General features: G+C 50.8%; 1 protein-coding gene across 1 annotated transcript in view; it reads left to right on the top strand.

The window, feature by feature from the left end:
- Positions 1–21,028, top strand: part of PLCG2 (phospholipase C gamma 2) — a 146,805-nt gene that overhangs the window by 91,875 nt on the left and 33,902 nt on the right. Inside the window, exons 13-23 of the mRNA XM_070612379.1 lie at positions 774–894; positions 1,684–1,852; positions 5,022–5,126; positions 6,429–6,518; positions 7,120–7,295; positions 8,566–8,766; positions 9,913–10,032; positions 14,116–14,296; positions 15,815–15,886; positions 19,243–19,352; positions 20,627–20,723. Of these exons, the coding sequence (XP_070468480.1) occupies positions 774–894; positions 1,684–1,852; positions 5,022–5,126; positions 6,429–6,518; positions 7,120–7,295; positions 8,566–8,766; positions 9,913–10,032; positions 14,116–14,296; positions 15,815–15,886; positions 19,243–19,352; positions 20,627–20,723 (1,442 nt within the window). The remainder of the gene's footprint in view (positions 1–773; positions 895–1,683; positions 1,853–5,021; positions 5,127–6,428; positions 6,519–7,119; positions 7,296–8,565; positions 8,767–9,912; positions 10,033–14,115; positions 14,297–15,814; positions 15,887–19,242; positions 19,353–20,626; positions 20,724–21,028) is intronic.

Raw genomic sequence — 21,028 nt, forward strand, 5'->3', positions numbered from 1 at the left:
AGACACCCCAGTACAGGAGATTCCAGGCCCCTGGACATGCCAGGAACCAGCTGCTTCCTCCCTTCTCCTCACTTCTCCCCCTCCCAGCCTGACTTGACCGCCAAAGGCCTGGAGGTGTATTTGGCTGAGAAAAGGCACAAACCACTGATTTAGGCTCCAATTTTATCAAAAACATTCATCACGGTATCAAACTTCAATGGCAGTTATTCCTACAGACTGGTGCCTACTTTATATATATTTTTCCCCCTCAGGAAAAAGCAAATGTGGAAAATTAAGTTTGAAACTGTCGGCTCCTGTTACCTCTGGGGGTTGAAAATATAGGGGACACTTACCTTCTATATAATCTAGTTCTGTTTGAATATTTTACCGTGAACCTTTAAAGATAAATTTCTTACTGCTGTGTATTATTTCCACCAGCATAAAAAGCAAGCCAAGGTTTAGACAAGTGAAGTCAGAAAATAAAACACATTATAAATATCTTTTTAAAAAAGAAACATACACGAGCTTCTTTTGGACAATTGTGTTGCATTACAAAGGGGCCTCTAATTGACAACCAAAATCGTCCTGTAACCACACAGGTGATGCATGTACACAGGTAACACATGTCCTCAGGTTGGTGGCCCTGAGGGTAATTATTGGCCCCCATGTCCTGGTAACTGAGCTGGCCGCGGGGTCGGGGCTGATCTCGCTGCTGTGGGCACAGCATGTCTGCCCTCCGTGGACCTGGGAGGCGGAGAGGATGGAGGTGTTGAGGCCACATGTTACTCCCCTAGTGGACTGCTGGGACGGGCCCGATGGGAAGCCCATCATCTACCACGGCTGGACACGGACCACCAAGATCAAGTTTGATGATGTCGTGCAGGCCATCAAAGACCACGCCTTTGTCACCTCGAGGTCGGTGGGCTGATTTCCTGGTGGTTTGCCTTTAAGGGGAAGGCAGCTAAGGTTGCATGGACAGACACACACCGCCTACATACACACACACACACACATCCTTCACACCTCCTACACACACACCCTTCACACCCCCTAGACACACACAAACCCTTCACACATACACCCTACACACACACACACCCTTCACACCCCCTACACACACACACAAACCCTTCACACTACACCCTACACACACATGCCCCTTCACAAATACACCCTACACACACACACAAACCCTTCACACATACACCCTACACACACATGCACCCTTCACAAATACACCCTACACACACACACCCCCTACACACACACACAAACCCTTCACACATACACCCTACACACACACACACCCTTCACACCCCCTACGCACACACCCTTCACACCCCCTACACAATACACCCTACACGCACACCCTTCACACACCCTACACACATACATTCTACACACACACACAGACACACGGCCACGTACCCTACAACCCTCAGCCTCACTACCAGCCTGGGCTCCATCTTGGCCAAAGTCACTGCCAACGAGACCTCAGCCGAGTGTTGGCGCCCCCTACATGCCAAGAGCACAAGTCACTCCCTGGTTCTAGAGGCGGCTGGGGCTGGGAAACCCTGTGGCTGTTCGGTGACCTCTGCCCCCCGGCCCTTGCTGAGCCGTCTCAGCAGAGGGGCCCCTCTGGTGGGCAGGCACAGAGGGAGTCCCGCGCCCCTTGCTGAGCCGACCGGCCCCTGCCGCCCGCAGCTTCCCCGTGATCCTGTCCATTGAGGAGCACTGTGGCGTGGAGCAGCAGCGCCACATGGCCAGGGTCTTCAAGGAGGTGTTTGGCGACCAGCTGCTGATGAAGCCCACGGAGGCCAGTGCTGACCAGCTGCCCTCGCCCAGCCAGCTGCGGGAGAAGATCATCATCAAGGTGGGTGCCTCAGGGTGCTGTCAATCATTGAGGAGGGCCAGTGGCTCAGGGTGCCCTCTCCGTGTCCCGACGTCCCGGCCTCAAACCCGCTTTCCCTACGGACACTGTAAGCCCGGACAAGGTCATTTAACCTCTTGGTGCCTCTGGGTCCTTGCTGGTCTCGGAGCGTTAATAGTAGAACCCAGTGCATTTGCTATGAGCCTAACACGCAAAAACGTGTGCAAAGAGCTTAGAATCGCACCTGTCCCCTAGCAGGGGCTACGTCTAAGTACCGGCTCTTTGTTGCTCACGCTTTCTCTGGGCCGACCTTCACCACGCCCCTCTCTGAGTCAGGCCTGTGCAAGGTGTTGGGGTGCTCAGGGACCCAGACTTGGTGCCTGCCCTCGGGAGCTCCCAGGCTAGTGTGGGAGATGGACTGGAGGTGGACAGTTGCCCAGAAAGGCTGCGTGCGCTGATGGGTGATGGAGGTGGGTCCCAAGTGCTGTGGGGAGAGAGGAGTGTCTGAGAGTGCCAGGGGTGCCACAGGGAGGGCGACATTTGGGTGTTCGTATTAGGATGGAGAGAGAAGACACACAGTGGCCTGAAGAATGAAAGAGTTGACGTCTTCCTCATCTGAGGGAGAAAGTTCTCGATGCTTTGAGCTCTGGCCCAAAGCTTATTCCAGGGACCCAGGATCCTCCTGTCTTGTTCGGCAGTCTCCTGGGGAAGGGGTTTTCAGATGGGGTTCCGCAGACCCCCAAAGAATCCACACGTAGAAGTCGGGGGGCGGTGGCGTGTGGACTTCGGGAAAAAAATGTTGCCTCATTTTTATTAACCTGTAAGTAAAACTTAACGTTTCCTTCCAGTGTGAATATTGGTAACAAGCGCCTTGGGGCTTTGTCACCCGCCAAAATCATGGATATTTTCGTATGACGTTTACCATTGCAGAACCTCAAAATAATGCTGCACTCGGCACTACTTTGAAATTGCGGTGGTGATTAGATCTGCCTCTAGATTTTATGTAAGATGTTAAAGGAGCACGTCTATTAGCATATTGCAAATATTTTTTATTTAATATCTGAATAGTTGTATTTCAATATAAAAAATTTCAAATTTCTCTTATAATATTATGCATTCTAAACGTTATTCTGAGAAAGGGGTCTGCAGCCTTCCCCAGACTTCCAAGGAGACCCGTGGCACAGAGATGGTGAGGGCTCTGCCTGAGGGCCCCATCCTGGGCTGTGTGGTGGACGCTGGGTTGTGGGCTGTCTGGGCTCCGGCTCAGAGTAAGGAGAAGGTGAGGGTGTCCGGGCGAGTGATTTCTGTAAGCAGGTGGGGTGTCAGTTGTGCACGTCCCAGCCTGTCCTGGTCGTGCGTGAGAACGTAGCCACATGGCCACAGAAGGGAGTGACTATGAGGCCTCTAGCTGGTGGAAGGAGTGGGGTGGATTTCATCGACAGCTAGCAGGCTCCTGTGGAAGACAGGTGTTTACTAGGCAGAGAGGAGGAATGGCCTTCAGGTAGCGGGAATAACATCCATAAAGGTGAGGTGGTATGAACACGTGGCACGTTCCCTAGATTGTCACTGGGCCACCGAGATGCACTGGGAGCAGCCCTGTGTGCCAAGGAGCTCACTGTCTGGTGGGGAGACAGCCCCATCAACAGAGAAGCACCAGACGGTGTGAGGGGGCTTTGGCCGGGGGCCCATTCAGAGCAGGGGGTGTTGGTGCCCTCCGAGTAAAGCATCAGCACATTTGTGGGATTTGGGGTAATTTTCACTGAGACTCCAAGGGAAGCTGCCAGCATGGCGAAGGCAGGACGAATGGCGAGGGGACCTCGGCTGGGGAGGGTCCGTGGCTTCCCAGGCGTTGGGTCACTGAGTCTTCAGGGGACCTCATTGCATTTCTCTGCTCCCAGCTCATCTGTGCCTTCCCGCTGTTTCCATTAGGACAGCTCTCTGCGTGTCCCCAGGGATTTTCCGGCTCTTGTTTGGGGGTGTGAAGTGGTGAAGGCCCCTTTCGGGGCACCCATTGCCCACCAGGGGTACTTCGTGGCTCCCCCTTCTGTTTCAGGGAGAAGCGGGTAGAAATAGCATTTGTGACAAAGTCACCGTGGGCCACACCCTGGGCCAGGCATGGTCATAAATGTTCAGTCTCATCACAACCCTGCCAGACGGTCATCCCTGGCCCCTAGCCCACTTTACAGGTGTGGACACTGAGGTCTGGAGGTGGACTCAGCCGACGTTACACGCTTAGTTCCTGACAAAAAAGTAATTCAAGGCCGTTCAAAATGGAACACTGATGTCGTGCTTCACTGTTTACAGGAATCTTACACATCCATGGGCTTATGGGACCCGGCCGAGGCTGTCATTACTCCCATTTTACAGGGAAATGACTGAGACTGGCACAGATGGTCATGCAGCCAAGGTCACACAGCTAGGGAGGGGCAAGGCCCTGAAGCCAAGCCTGACTCTGAATCCAGGTCACCACAATCCGAGACTTACAGATGCTTGCCTCGATGGGCGGTCCGCACCCACAGGCGAACGCTGTCGTAGTCGTTGTCTTAGTCCCGCAGATAAGAAATGTGAGGCTCAGAGAAGTGCGGCCACCTGCCCAGGGTCACACAGCTGATCAAGTAGCAGCAGTGCTGTTTGCTCCCAGGGCTTCTAAATTTTCATCCCAGTGTGCCTTCTGCTGCCCTGTGCAGCCTGTGCCCCCTGGCCTGGCTGGGATCTTCCTGGAGAATGCGGGGGCCTGCGGGTGGTGTCACTGTTCACTAAATATTTATCAAGTGCTTACTATCTGCTGAGCTGTCACAGGAGATTCAACAGGGAACAGCACAAAGTCCCTGCTCTTGTGGGGCTTATATTCCAGCAGGGAAGACAGACAGAAGACAATAAACAGATAGATACATAGATACACATAGGGCCAAGAATATGAAAAACGACTACCAGGGGCCAGGCAGTGACAAGGACAGGAAGGGGAGTGTGGGCTATTTTAGATCAGTTAAGGAAAGCTCCTTGGAGGAGGTGACACCAAGCACCAAGCTGACTGTAGTGAGAGAGAAGCCAGGCAGAGAGAACAGACAGTGCAAAGGCCCTGAGGTGGGAAGCTGCTGATGGATGCTTATTGGCCCAAAGATCCTAAACATGGGTCTTGAGAGAGACAGGCTATGTGTGTTTCTTCCCTCAGCATAAGAAGCTGGGCCCCCGAGGCGACGTGGATGTCAACATGGAGGACAAGAAGGATGAACACAAGCAACAGGGTGAACTGTACATGTGGGATTCCATTGACCAGGTGGGTCTCCTCACAGCCCTTCTCAGAGCCTTGAGTGCATCCGAGGCTGCTGGAGAGCTCACAGGATATTCCTGTCTTAATCCCATTTTGTGCTGAGTGAATTTATGATGATAATGAATCATTATTTTTCTTTTGCATTATTAATGTTTTATTTTGTAATAGCTATTTATTCAATGTAATATACTCTATATTTACACACACACATGCTAGTACAGAGAGTTCTCATATACGCTCCCCCAAATATTAGCATCCTACCTAATCAGAGTTTAATTATCGTAACCAGGAGATGAACACTGGTACAATACTACCACGAATTAATTTATGGACCTTATTCCAGGTTCACTTGTTTGTCCACTAATATCCTTTTTCTGGTCCAAGATTCAGTCCAGGATTCAGCAATGCAGTTAGCTGTCCTAACTCCTTGGTGTCCTCCAATCTGGGATAGTCACTGGAAACATCATTTTAAAAAAATTTATTATTTTTTTAATTTTTTTTGAGGAAGATTAGCCCTGAGCTAACATCTGCTGCCAATCCTCCTCTTTTTGCTGAGGAAGACTGGCCCTGAGCTAATGTGCATGCCCGTCTTCCTCTACTTTGTACGTGGGATGCCTACCACAGTATGGCTTTTGCCAAGCGGTGCCATGTCCGCACCCGGGATCCGAACTGGTGAACCCTGGGCCACCAAAGCAGAATGTGCGAACTTAACCACGGCGCCACTGGGCTGGCCCCAGGAAACATCATTTTTTGATGAGAGGTGACATTTTGAACTAACAGCACTTCTCATGTCCCTTAACCTAACTTGCGAATCCATTTGAGTATATTTTCCCATGTCTATTCTTATGTGCTAGAAATAAACGTTAAAAATGGTTAAAATTTAAATAAAGAATTAAGTAACAATGAAATGTTGCAGAAAGGGTCTCTAGACAAACTGGCTGAGAAATCCTGAAAGTCTTAAAAAGTGGATGAAATAGGAAAAGGTAGTGATGAGGACACAAAAACAGTCCCATCGTTCCTAAAAGGCTTCAAGTTAAATACATGTGAAATGGAAATTTGATATTAAGCTATCCTTAGACACACTGAATAAAAAAGTCCTGAAAATGCCAAAAGAATTCCCAAATAAATAGATGTTTTAAAGGAAGCATCTCGAAGGGGATTGAATTCTGTGAAACCACCATAAGTGTCTATGAAAGTGGGAAAGGCGAGTCCCCAGGGAATGCTGGGGCGATGCCAGGCAGGGGCCTTGGGCCCCAGAGTGATGGGGCAAAAACTTTGGGGAGACCTAATGCTCATTCTGCCTTCTAGAAATGGACTCGGCACTACTGTGCCATTGCTGATGCCAAGCTGTCCTTTAGCGACGACATTGAACAGACCGGGGAAGAGGAGCCACCCCAGGTAGGTGGAGACTTCTTCCTCTCCTCCTGTGGCCAGCAGGCCTAGACATCCTCTCAGCCCAAGGAGCTGTATCTTTGGGTACCAAGGCCTGCTTGGCTCCTCTCTGATTGGCTGGCTGACCCAGGTGCTTAACCAATGAGGTTCAAGGGTCTTCCTGCTCTCTGAAGGGCCTGATTGGCTTGCGTTCCCTCCAGAGGATGCAGACATTTGGATGCTCTGTCTAGCCCCGTTCCCTGGCCTGGTTCCTGGCTTTCCTGCCCTCTCCCCTTGGGCTGCTGGCCATCCTTGGTACTGTTTCTTGAGTGCACCTGCCAGGACACTTGGCTCTCAGACTTCCTGGGCAATAGAGCTGAGGGGTGTACTGGGGATGCCTTGCCCCATATCTCAGGACTCCAGGAGGCCACCACAGAGGGGGCCTGTCAGGAGCAGATGGCAAGCAGGGTAGGGAGTGGAAGCTGTTTTCCAGACCTCTTGGGGTGAGGGCAGACTAAGGCCAGCCTCTGTCTGTTGTCCAGTCCCCCAGGTTGGCATGTGCAGAGGTCTGGTGATGTTGGGGGTTTGGTGCAGGTTTTCAGAAACTCTTCTTCTCTTTGTGGCCCAGGATACACCCCCCACAGAGCTGCATTTTGGGGAGAAGTGGTTCCACAAGAAGGTGGAGAAGAGGACAAGTGCCGAGAAGCTGCTACAGGAATACTGTGCCGAGACCGGGGGCAAGGATGGGACCTTCTTGGTGCGAGAGAGCGAGACCTTCCCCAATGACTACACCCTGTCCTTCTGGTAATGCCCCCTTCCCCTCGAGCTGGCCGGACAGGAGGCCATGTGGCACGCAATGTGATCTCAGGCTGGCCTCTGGAGGGCCTGGACTGGAATGCCAGACTTGATTTACTGAGCTGTGTGGGGCAGGACTCGGGTGAGGTGGCTGAGACCCAAAAAACTCACTAATCAAGATTAGTGATATTTCAATGCATCATTTTAAAAAAAATCAAAAGTAATGCAAAAAAGAAATCTGGGATGAACAAAACACCAACATTTATGTAAAGATAGGATCTGAGCCTGCAATTAAGACGATGTGGCCTCACTCACCTCTTCCTAATCCGGGCCCTGGAACACGTGGTGTGACCCTGGGCAATTCACTCAACCTTCTAGAATCTCTTTTTCCTTGCCTCTAAAATAGAGTTTCTGGAGGCGGCCTTATGCAGCTGTCGTGTCTTGAGCTTTCTCCCTCGCTCACTCACTCACTCACTCATCTGTGCCTTCGTTCATTAAAAGATATTTATTGAGTGCTTGCTGTGTGCTAGGCACAGTGATTTAGCAGTGACCAGACAGACGGTGTCCCTGTCCTGATGGAGATAGTCTGGTGGGGAAAATGGACAATGAGAAAGGAATCATGCAAATAACGTAATGGTAGTTGTGAGAAATGCAGTGAGGGAAATGCAGGGTGTGAGGAAAGTCTGTCAGAGAGGGTCTGACGTGATGCTTTGGTGGAGGGGCGATCAGGGAGGACTCCCTGAAGGAAGCGGCTTTAAGAGGAGACCTGAAGGATAGAAATGGTGATAATAACAACATCAGATGACAGTGATAGCTAACCCTCTAGGATGCTTACTGTGTGCCAGGCAGCATCCTGGGCTCATTTTGTGCATGATCTCACTCTGTGGGGTGGATGCTATTATTATTATCCTTGTTTGACCACTAGGATAGTAATAGAGAGGCTCAGGGAGGACAGGTCACTTGTTCAAGATCACTTGGCTCAAAAGTAGTAGAGTCAGGATTTGAACCCAAGCCGTCTGGTCCAGAGTAGAAGTTATGTAGGTCAAAGGGGGCAGTGGATGGAGGAAGTAGGTAGAATGTTCTGGAATCCAGGCCAAAGGACCAGCCCGTGCTAAAGCCCTGGGGCTGCTCTAAGAGCAGAGGGAGGCCTGTGTGGCCACACTAGTGTCCACTCCCTGGGGCCCTGGCTGCAGCTCTGGCCCTGGCCTGTGCTCTCTGACGCCTGGGGTGTGGGAAGGGCCCCCCGGCCTGGGCACTGATGCGGTCCCTCTCCCCGCAGGCGGTCGGGCCGCGTCCAGCACTGCCGGATCCGCTCCACCATGGAGGGCGGGACCATGAAGTACTACCTGACTGACAACCTCATGTTTACCAGCATCTACGCCCTCATCCAGCATTACCGCGAGACGCACCTGCGCTGCGCCGAGTTCGAGCTTCGGCTCACCGACCCCGTGCCCAACCCCAACCCCCACGAGGCAAAGCCGTACGTGTGCCCGTGCTCTCGGGAGGCAGATCTCAGGGGCATCCCCGTGGGTTCAGACACCCGTGGGGATCGTGTTTACGAATCAGAAAAGCCCGCATTGCGCGTGTGCTGGGGCCCAGATTCCCGCGGTCTCTTACCATCCCCAGGGCGGCCAGCGTCCAAATATCTACTCCCTGGTACTCTGGCCCCATTTTCTCTCTCTCTCCCTTCTCCTCTCCCTCCCTTTCTCCTTCTTTATCTTCCTGGTCCTCAGCTCTTGGGCTTTGATTTTTAGAGGTTAGTTTTGGCCTGGTGATGTCTTTCTGTTTGTCAAAGCTCGTTCCTGTTTGTTCTGAAAGCGAACAAGGAAAAAGTAAGGTTTCCCCTTCATTTTTTCTTTTCTCCCCAAAGCCCCAGTACGTAGTTGTATATCACAGTTGCAGGTCATTCTAGTTCTTCTCTGTGGGACGCTGCTACAGCATGGTCTGATAAGCAGTGTGTAGGTCCAGGCCCAGGATCCAAACCTGTGAACCCGGGGCCGCCAGAGCAGAACAGCGGACTTAACCACTGTGCCGCTGGGCCGGCCCCTCCCCTTCATTTGTTTTATCCAGTGAAGGGATTACCAGTTATGTCTTGCAAAGGGATCACCAATTCTGGAAATAAAGAAACAATTTTTAAGCCAAAGGCTACTAAAATGCCCATTTTGAGGAAGCCATATAACTTAAGGGCAACTTTACTTTTTACTTTTCTTGTCTATATTCATGTGGATTGCCTTTTAAAATTTGCTATTCCACATCTTTAAAAGTAACCAAAGAACCCCTCTACAACTCTATGTTTCTGTGTTCTCTGCTCTGATTTTCTGGGACGTCAGCAGTGACTGGGCCACCCTCTGATGCTGGCCCTTCAGACCCGGTCCCGTGGCGGGGCTAAAGATAAGTCCATTTATTCTCTTGTGCTCCAAACAGACCCACTCCGTGACTCTTTCACCCAAGCTGCGTCTTGGTGGGCTCTTAAAAACTTGCCGTCTTCACAGGTGATTTTGGAGGGGAGCCCCGTGTGTAGGTCCCATCGAGGTTTCTGGGGCCGCGTGTCAGGCATCCTCAGGGCCCATTGTTTCCTCCTCCGTGGTAGCCCCTCACTTGGCTGTTTCCTGGCCCTGTGCTGCAGGTGGTACTACGACGGGCTGAGCCGCGGAGAAGCAGAGGACATGCTGATGAGGGTTCCCCGGGACGGGGCCTTCCTGATCCGGAAGCGGGAAGGCACGGACTCCTACGCCATCACCTTCAGGTAAGTGCACGGACTGGAGCCCCCTGCACGCGCGCTCTGCAGCATGCAGCCAGTGAGTGGTGGGGCTGGCGTTCGGACCCCGGCAGTCCTGGCAGCCCAGATGGGTGATGATATAAACCTAGTTTCCTCCGGTCCGCACCTCCCAGCACTGCCAGTGGGAAGGCCATAGAGCCCAGCCACGTCTAGGACTGTGGTTCCCCACTTTAATTTGGCCCCGAGACACCCGATTTCTCCAATTTCCCAAGTGACGATGTTGGTGGGGGTTCAGACCCAATTCTTACTGTCCTTCCATCTCCCCAGCTCCAGGGTTTCCCTGGGTTTTCTTGGGGATGGTAATAGAATGCTGGCTACCATATATTTCGTTCCTAACTGTGTCCCAGGCACTGGGCTGCCTTTGTGGCCTCATCTGATCCAATCCTTCATTAGAGCCCATGAGGAGTAGATCCACCTATTACAAGTAAAGAAATGGAGGTCCAGAGAGGTTAAGTGATCTCTCTAGAGCCACACAACCTAGTCCTGGGCTGAGTCAGAATTTCAGACTTGAGCCTGTCCACCTCCAAGGCCTGTGCTCTTCCCTGTGAGGTCTGGAGCCAGAGGCACGTAGCCAGCTCAGGCCTGTGGATGTGTTTTGCTCAGTCTGCGTGGTGATGTTAAAAACTGAGAAATTTCATTTGAAAATTCAGTCTGTTTCTTATGAAAAATGGGTGGAGGTGGAAGCTCTGGGCCTATGTTCCCGAGTGGTGACGGTGGTTACCATCTGTGCAGGGGCCCTGGCGTGCCCATCTGCTCCTGTTCCTTCTGTTCCCATGCCCCTGGCCCATTCCTCTTGGTTACCCTGCCAGGCTGCCCCCCGAGCATTTGTATTTGCCCTCCGCCTCCCCCTCCGAGTTATCCCTGAGCTGCTTCTTCCAGCTGGTGGTGATGGGCAGCATTGCTGCCATTGACTGAGGACCTACTGTGTGCTGGCTCTAGCCAGTGTGGCTCTTTTGTGCTGCCAACAGGGAGGCCCTGGGCTTCTTGGCATTGGGCCTTTGCTGTTTGCTTTTCCCCCCAAAGCTCCTAGCAGTAAAGTGAACACCTGCTGTGCCAGGTGCTGGACTGGGTGTTGGGGATCTGTCACTCAGTCAGGATGCTTTTGAGTGCAAGTGACAGACACCAAACTCAGTGGCTGAGACACACACACAAAACGGTGGGGATTTATTGGCTACAAGCCAGGAGATGAAACAGGCTTCCAACATGCCTGGATCCAGCCTCACCTGAAGATCCTCAGGAGACCAGCTCTGTGTGTCTTGGTGTTACTCTCCATTGGCTTTGTTCTCAGATGGCTTTACCCTGGGGTGCCAGGACAGTGTCCTACAGAAAGGACGAGTCCTGTGAGGCACTCCCACTGGCCCCTGCTTGAGCCGGGTAACATGATTCTGAGTGGGCACCTTCAAGCTGGCGATGGGGTTGGGGTCACTTTACTGGAACCACGTGGATGAAGATGGGGAATCCCCAGACTGATGCTCTATTTACATACACCCACCGATCTGCTTGTGCGTCTGTCCCCCCCACGAGGTAGGAGGCACCCCTGAGAGCCGGAGGTTCTATTCTTTAGGAATCAGAAGATGTTCAGTGAGCACCTGCTGTGTGCCAGGCCCTGTGCTGGGCTCCAGAAATACTGGTGTGATAAAAACAGCTTGGTCCCTGCTCTCACGAGGCCAGCGGTCTGGTGGAATGAGAGTCGTCATAATACTCAGAAGCACTTCGTCCTCTTGGCCGGTTCCCTCTTACCTAGCATGGCTGGGAAACAGCAGGTGGTCAGTAAATGCTGGCTGCACGAGTCAGCGAAGAGGATGGTGTCTGCCATCCTTAGTCCAGCACGTGTGTCTCAGAGGAGGGGAGGGGAAGGCTGTTTCCATCATGCTGGGCTGTGAACTTCCCTGGCCTCCCCGCACTGCGTGCCTGCTGGGGACCCTCAGTCACTGCCGCAGTCACAGATGGCCTCCGCCTGCCCTGGACACACATACTTTCTCAAATCCACTCTGGTCAGGGTGTGGGGTGGGCATCGCTGTCCCTCGCTGACAAGGGTTGCCTCTGGCGGGAGAATCAGGTGCATGAACAAATTGCTGTAATATTGTGCGATAAGTGCCACAGAGAGACTGGTCAGGCGGGGTGACAGAGGGTGACTAGGAGTTCCAGGAAATGGGGTGGGGGGTGCATTCCAGGCAGAGGGAGTGCACGGGTCTGGAGGCATTTGTCCCCCCACATATACTTGTGGCGGATCTCCCCGGTGCCAGGCGCTGTCCTAGGCTCTGGGAATGGGCACTGAACTTCTGGACAGGTTTCCACAGGAGGGGCGAGGCGTCTGCTTTCAAGTCCACGCACAGAGATGAAGTTGTTGCTGGTGTGATTGGTGGGAGGCATCCCTCGGTGGGACGAGGGGCTAAGACAGGCCGTGGCATCCACTGACTGGTAGCGACACGCCCCGGGAGGCTGGAAAGCGCAGCTCAGACTCCAGCCTGTTCTCCTCTCTGCTTTTGATTCTTCTGTCTCCCAGGGAAGCTTGTTTTGTCTTGATTTTGGTTATATTCTCCCAACCATTTGTTTATTGAGTACCCTCTGGGTGCCGGACACATCGCAGACGGCTTACCCTGGGTTACTGACGGACGGCGGTCCTGACATTCCCCAGGAGCTGCGAATCCCCAAGGTGGGGATGAGGAAACTGAGGCTCAGAGAGGTTGCCGGAGGATGGAGCCAGCACCGGACCCACACTCTTAACCTCCACACCCCAGAACCTCCCTGCCCTGGGGAGCTTTTGTAAAAAGTTTAGAAATTAATTTTTAATTACATAAATATTTTCTTCTTATAAAAAATTAAGACACTGCAGTACAGGCTAAAGCCCCCTGTGGTCCTTCTCATCTCAGATCTTGTCCTGGTGGAAAACACAATTTCTAACTGATGTCTCCACCTAGACTTAAAAAATAATTTTATATACATATATATATACACCTATGGAAAATATCCATTTTGTGGGTGGGTATTCCATTTCATTTCATCAAAATACAAATGGAATCATACTCTAGTTTCATTCTGCAACTTGTTTTTCTACTGAGCAGTATTTCTTTTCTTTTTTCCTTTTTTCAATAAATATTTAATTTAATAAAATATACTGCAGAGAAGCCACGGAAGCAGAAGTCTTCTAGCTTTTTTTTTTTTTAACAGGACATTTTGAAGAAATGGCTTGACAGGATGTGTTTTTTTTAAAACAATAAAAAAATGTCTCTCAGGTGCAAAAGTTTTAAAAGATGCGTGGTTCCCCCATTGTAACTATGCTTTTAGACAGTTGTAAAAAGATGCTCTTGGCTGTAAAGTTAGGGTCAAAACTTATTTTCCCAAATGTTTCTGTTCTTGCTGATAAAAGCTAGTAAGACGGAGGAGTCCGTTCTGTTTTGGATTTTTTCTGCCTTGCTTCAAGTGGGTGAAGAAATAAAAGACTTTGTTTCCTTTTTGGAAAAAAAATTCTGTTGTTTCACTAGTTGGACCATTGAAGATAAGATTTAAGGATTTCAGGATCAAGGCCCAGAGTTCTAGAGTAGAGATTGGCAAATGTTTTCTATAAATATTTGAGGCCTTGCAGGCCAGCCGGACGGTCTCTGTGGCAACTACTCAGCTCTGCTGTTGTGGAGTGAAAACAGCCGCAGGCAATACGTAAATGGATGAGCGTGGCTGTTTCAATAAAACTTTATTTATAAAAATAAGTGGTGGGCCGGATTGGGCCTGTGGGCTGTAGTTTGCCAACCTTGGTCTGGACACTAGGATGTTCCCCAAGTCAAGTCATGTAATTGGGGAGGAGAGGAGAAGGGCAAGAGGGGCTGGCTGTTGAGTTGCTCAGCAGTATTTCTCTTCTGAGGTACGTGTTCTTCTGTATCCCTTTTGCAAAGATTGACGTCATTGCATTCCATAGGAAGGCTGTGCCCTGTTTATTCATCTGGTCCCCCAAGGCTGGATAGCTAGGTTGTTTCTAATTGGTGGCGTTTGTATAGCAGTTGTCTGGCTGCCACGATCTCAGCCTGTCAACCCCGTGTGGTCCTCCCCCTCCAGGGCCAGGGGCAAAGTGAAGCACTGTCGCATCAACAAGGACGGCCGGCACTTTGTGCTGGGGACCTCCGCCTACTTCGAGAGCCTCGTGGAGCTCGTCAGTTACTACGAGAAGCATGCGCTCTACCGAAAGATGAGGCTGCGCTACCCCGTGACTCCCGAGCTGCTGGAGCGCTACAATATGGTGGGTGGTTGACTCGCTCGTGATTTGGTGGAATAGCTTGTCTGAGGTTAGAATGCATCTGTTCCTTCATTCAGCAAACCTTTCTGGGGCATTTACCATGTGTCTGGTGCTGCTCTATGTCCTGGGGATACAAAATTGGACGTGGTGGACAAAGACCCTGGCCTCGTGCTGCTTGTAATCTAATGTGGAGGAGACAGGCAATAAATGAGATGAATAAAAAATATACAGGGTATGTGTCAGATGGTGATAAGTGCTATAGAGAGAAACAAAACTGGGCAGGTGGATAAGTGAATGCAGAGTGATGGGGAAGGGGTTGCTGTTCTCAAGGGGAGGTCTGGGAAGACATCACTGGGAAGGAGCCATTTGAGCAGACACTAGGGGAGGTGAAGGAGTGAGCCATGCAGCCAGGTGGAAGAAGAAACAACAGCAAGTGCAAAGGTCCTGAGGTGAGGGCATGCCTGGAGGCAAGAGAAGCGGCCCGTGTGGCTGGAATTGAGTGAGCCAGGGTCATGGTAGAACTAAATAAGGATGGGGATTAACAGGGGGCTGCTTGGTGTAGGCCATTGTGAGACCCTCGCTTTTATTCTGAGCCATTGGAGGGTTCTGAGCAGACAAGAGACCTGATCTGATTACTATGTCTCAGTTCCCATCAGATATTTTCATTAGCGTGTTGGAAAGAGATTTACTGTGCACCAACCATGTGCCAAGAGCTGTTGTAGATACTGGGAGTGTGCCCTTGGGAAATTTAGATTCAGGGGAGGGGAGCTGGATAACACACAGTCGCAGAAATAAGATGCCTTCGACAGTGTGAACTACAGTGGAGACGATCCAAGGGGATGGGGCCATAAGGGGTGGGCGCTACGTTAGATTGCGGTGGGGGAGGTCAGAGAAGACGACGGAGTGAATTGGCCCTGGGGAGCTGTGAAGGAAGCAGGTTCTAGGTTGGGGAGCAGCCGAGGTACACGCCCTGGGGTGACTGAGGGACCGAAAGCTGACCAGTGGGCCAGGAGCCCAGGGAGAGAGGCAGAGGCGGGCAGGACGGGTCTTCAGTGTGCGCTGGTAAATGTTTACCAGCTCTCTGCAGAAAGGAGCCCCAGTTTGTGGCATCTGCCAGTTTCCCTGGCGTGAATACTTCCATGGGGGCCAGTTCCAAGCTACCGACGTGCCGTCATTGAACATGACGTCAGGAGGAGATATACAATGGGCTCGTGTGAGCAGTGAGCTGGCTCCAGCACACCACTGGGTCTCAGACTTTGTGTTTTCGCAAAGGAGCACGGTGCCTGGAACATAGTAGACCAGGATAGGGGCCTCTCTCATTTTAGGGTAAGGTTTCCAAGTTTTGGGGAACTTCTTTATAGCTCCCTGCTGTCTCTACCCACGAGGCATGAGTAAACTGTGAGGTTTCAGCTCTTCCACCAGAAGGTAGGAAACCACAAGGATGCCTGGAGCCCTTCTTATATGTAAGTGCTGTCCCGGGAGCGTGGATGGTTCTATTTATTTTCCTTTGTTCTTTTTCAGGAAAGAGATATAAACTCCCTCTATGACGTCAGCAGAATGTATGTGGATCCCAGCGAAATCAATCCTTCCATGGTACAGTACCGACCCTCCGAGTCAGGCTATTTCGTAGTCACTAGATTGACGTAGAGTCCAACCCCCGTTGTAACAGGACAAGGAAACATTTTGGAAAACTTGGCCAAAAATTTTCTCTCTCTTTTTTTGTTTGGAGAAGAAATGGTGATTGACAAAACCACGTCTGGTTTCAGGGAAAAGGTTAATAGAATTCCATCCCAAAGCAAGCGTGCCTTGCTAAAATTTGAGGTTTGATGAACCACCTTTGGGCCAAACAGCTTCTAATTAAAAGTCTTTCAAATGTTTCTCGCTCGCTGACTGAGCCGGTGGTGTTTATAAATTCCGTTTGGTTCACTGACCTCCTTGCAGTGCAAACGCTATCTTGTATTCTCACCCCGGCGGTTGGGTAATTTCATGCAGGTAGACACGAATTTTGCTCTTTGCCTCCAGCTCTTCCTGGCTCTGGTTTCATCACAAATTTCGTTTGAGCCTGTGGAGGAAGAAGGATGGCGAATTTTCTGTTTGCGGGGGTGTCTGGCCCCCAATTAGTGTACAATTCTCACTTAGGGAGGGGCCCTGCTGGTGGGCTCTGTAGAAATTCGGAGATAAGTTTCTTTTTTTTTCGTTTTTAAGGTTACAGTCCTTGGCCAGTGCAGATCCCTTCGCGCAAGAAATGAAGTCTTGAAAAGTTGTGGGCGAATGGAGCTGTTGGGAGGTGTTTTAGGGGACTTAGCATTATTAATAGCAAAAGCTCTTACTAGAAGTGACGAATCCTTTGGTAATGAGAATGACAAGCCTCATGGCAGCCCGATGTCAGGGGAGGGTGGAGACTGGTAAACGGAGGAACAGGCACGCCATCTCCACGGCAGCCCCTCCCCATTAGCTGTCAATTGTTGCCTTTCCAGAGAGCAGGCTGGGTCTTCTGATTTCTTAAGAAAAGCCAATCATCTGGATGCTTTACGTGAAATCTCCCAATTTTTAAATCCTGGCAACTTACCCAAGTTGTGGAGAGAAATCGTCCTATACTAAGTGAGCCAATAAAACACAATTGCATGCTGAATTTGACTGCAAGCCACCAGGCTCTGGCGAGTGCCTCAAAATACAATCATTGCTGTTATGATTGAAAAGTGATGTAACAATAAAAAAACTACTTTGAAAACAAGGAAAATGGTCAGTGCTAGTCTTGCCATCCTAACGTGGTGGCCATCTGCATTTTTGGATGGTCCATCCCTTCTGGTCTTTACCTGCATGGAGACATGTTTGACAGTCTCCACCACCTGTGCCCGCCATTTTTATTCTACTCTGTTCACTTGCCGCTGGGTCACACGTGCGTTTCTCCATCTCTCCTTTTCTTAATGACCATTTTTGTTGAACCTGGTAGGCCAAGTAATTTAGATGGAATACATGGACTGGAATTTCAACCGGAAAAAAATATTTTTAATGCTGCAGAGTATTCTAGGTGGCTGTGCCAGCTTAGCTATGTCCCCTTAACGGCCATTTGGGTCATTTCTAGTCCTTGCTCTTCTAGTTAACTCTAAAATGAACTTCACACTTCAGGCTTTGGGCGTCTTTTGCGTCATTTCCTCTGAATGAGTTCTTAGAAATGGAATGAGTGGATCGATAAGAATAGGTTACACATATGGGTGACCGTAAATCAAGCATTGTTCTAAGCCCTTGAGAGCTCATTAATCCTCCCAGCAGCCCCATGCAGCAGGTACTATTTTTGTGCCCATTGTACAGATGAGGAAAACAGAGGTTGAGTCATTGCTGAGGTCACATAGCTAGGAAAGTGTGGGGCTGGCTGGGCTTTAGACCCAGGCAGTCTGGCTCCGAGAGCTGTGCTCTTAGCTACTTTGCTGTGCCGTATGCCAATTTGGTCATCTGATGGATGGCTTGTTTCTGTGTAGTTCATGGGGACCTGACATGAGGACCTTTCCTGCCAGCTGTCAGGCTGGAGACTTCCTCCTCGTGGAAGCCATTATATTGCATCCCTCTCTGCTGCTGGTGGTCCCTTCCTTGTGGCCGTGGAGCCTGGCAGTGACCTATAGCGTTTCATGGGGAAGGATGCGGTGTGGTCCTTGCGTCCAGCTTTGAAGCGGGATGCACAGGTGGAGCGGGCTGCAGGTGCAGGTGGGGGAGACCGTGGCAGGAGCTCTGAGTAGCCCCTGCTTGGAGGTTCCTAGGGCAGAGCTTGTAAAATCCAGGCTGTTTCTTATGGAACATCATAAAATGTACCAATAACTCACATTAATAGATTCATTTCTGCGCTCAGCTGCTTACCAGGGGTTGATCTTGGGCAAGGATGCTTCTCTCTCTGTACCTTAGTTTCCTCATCTATCAAATGGGTGTAATAATACCACTACTTACCTGTTAGGGTCACAGTGAGGCGTAAAGGAGATACTACAGATGAAAGGCCTAGAGCAGTGCTTTCACTAGAGTAAGCACTTAAGAAATGCTAGGTATTGTCATTTGCATCATGACATGCATTATCTTATTTAATAGTCCCAACAACCCTATGAAGTATGTAAAGTTTTGATTCCCACTTCACAGATGGGGAAACTGAGCCTGAGAGAGCCTCAAGGTTATATAAAAGGAAGGAGCAGAGGAATAATTTGAATCCACAGGCTGGACTCCACAGCCCGTGCTCTGAGGAGCAGTTTTACTGCATTTCCTTGTAAAACCCCTGTTCCCGTTTCCTTGGGGAGGGGGGCCCCGTGGGGAGAGGAGGGGGAAGCTGCCCATCTAAACAGGTGTGACAGTTTCAGAGGTTTTCCCGTTCATGTTCGCTTGCTTTGTGCGTGTTCGTGGATTGATGCTTGCCAGGCAGCAGGCATTGAAGCAAATTCCTTCCAGAAAAATTTCATGCCACGTTCCGGCTTACTTGTTTCTGCCAATGCAGAGACCCCCTTCTGGTGACTTTCCTGGGGGAGCACCTCAGTTTCAGTTACTCTTGCAAAGTGTCGGTGTCCTGCAGGAGTCCAGTTAGGGGACCTCTGGCTGGGTGGAAATAATTGGCGATGGCCAGGGATGGCGTTGATCTGGAACTTCCAACATGAGCTTGGGCACTGAGGACTTCAGAGGTGTGGTTGTGGCTTAGTCTGAAAGGCATATCTTTTCTTTGTTGAGGAAACTGAGCCATATTGGGTGACTCTGAGGTGCCCTTGGCTCCCACCAGGCCAGTCCGCATCCGCACTCCCTGGTGACTTTTTGAGGCCACGGCTCGTTTGCAATGCCAGCCCCTCGCCAGCAGATGGCGCTGTAACCTCGGGCTGAAGCCGGCTGCTCCCTAATGAGAAAACCCGAGTGTGCCGGGGAATGCCGCCGCCTCCTCTGCTCCTGTCGCTCGCCTGACCTTTTCCTTCTTGTTTTCCCTGAAGCCTCAGAGAACCGTGAAAGCTCTGTATGACTACAAAGCCAAGCGAAGTGATGAGCTGAGCTTCTGCCGTGGCGCCCTCATCCACAACGTCTCCAAGGAGCCCGGGGGCTGGTAAGGCTGAGTGGGGGCTGGGCCGCTTGGTGGACGAGCTTGACTGGTCCCTTCTTGGTGGTGAGACCCCAGTGCTGGCTGACCTCTGACCCCTTTATCTGCCTTCTAGACTGGCTTTGACCTGTTGTACCTTCTCTGGGAAGTGGCTCGATGCATGCTTTATATGGAAAAGTGGATAAACAAAAACAATAACGATTATTATATATCATATATCATCATATATCAACTCACATCATATTATATGTTATTTTAATTATAATAGCAGCTACCATTTATTGAGGTCTTACTGTGTGCCAAGCCTTATGCTGATTGCTTTCATAGGCCATCTAACCAAATCCTCCTTACAACCCGAGGATTTATGACTGTGGTTAGCCCCGCTTTACACATGGGGTGGCTGGGGCTTTCCATAGTCACACAGCCACTAAATAGCATACGCTCTTCCCATTGCACAAGCCTGGGCGTGATTTTTACGTTCAAATTCTCCTGCTATTTCTAAGTCCTGTGCCCTATGCGGTGACGCCATCCTGGAGTGAAGGAGGGTACGTTTTTAGGCCAAAGGCACAGGGATGTGTGAGGGTTTAGGTACATCTTCCACCTTTTCACATGGGAACAAAAATTTGCTGCCCATCCACAGGCCCCTGGGCAGGTGATTTTGTGGGATGGTGTCTCCCTTGGAGGAATAAGAACTTGTTCATAACCATGAGCCCTGGTAGAGTTCAAGCGCCTCACAGGATCAGCCTCTCTTCTTCCCACAAGATAGCTGGACCTGACTTAGAAATCTGAATAGCAGCTCCAATTGAGCGCCTCTGCGTGTCAAGCGCTGTTTTCAACACTTGGTTTGAAATAACTCATTGAATCCACACAATGACCCTTTAAGATTGCTTCTGTTGCTCCCTGCATTTGACAGACCAGGGAACTGAGGCACAGAGAGATGCAGTAACTTGTCCGGGGCCACACAGCAGGCTGAGATTTGAAGCCAGGCCTTCTGACTCCAGAGCCCACATTCTTAACCTCACTTAGGTGCTAGGTCCAGAGGTTTCCAAAGTTTATTAGGATCCTGTGAAGGGGAGGACTGTGACCTCCCTCCCCATCACTCATTGCTGATAAAAAAGCAGAGGATCCCTTTGAAGTGCTCCGTTGTCACAGATAATGACCACCTCCTCCGGGCCCTCGTCCACGTGCGACTTCCCCCACCAGCAGCTGGGAGCTGCCGAGCAGTGGTGGATTATTGACACGTGCAGTGCAGGCTCTCGGATGCCTGTGTTTTTGTCTAGGTGGAAAGGAGACTATGGGACCAGAATCCAGCAATACTTTCCGTCTAATTACGTCGAGGACATCTCAACAGCTGACGTGGAGGAGCTGGAAAAGCAGGTGAGTCTCTGTCACCACAGGGGGACCTGCCATCCTGTTCTTCGGGGAAGCCGTCTCGGTGGATCCGTTGTATGTGTACTGCCGTGTGGTCCCTGTGAAGCCCTGGAACAGGGACAACAGAGTGACATCGGGATTGTGCCCAGAGTTGTCAGGGGTGAAAATCAGTGTGACCAGGCAGTCCTGTTGTAATCAGGCCGTGCTGGGCTGGGAGGCTCTGCTTATGCGGAAGAAGCCCCTCTGGAGTGAAAATGGCCAAATGGCGACTTTGTCCTGTGCTTCAAGCAGCTTGCATAGGAAACGCATTT

Source organism: Equus przewalskii, chromosome 3, assembly GCF_037783145.1.
Source record: "Equus przewalskii isolate Varuska chromosome 3, EquPr2, whole genome shotgun sequence".
Taxonomy (NCBI): Eukaryota; Metazoa; Chordata; class Mammalia; order Perissodactyla; family Equidae; genus Equus; species Equus przewalskii.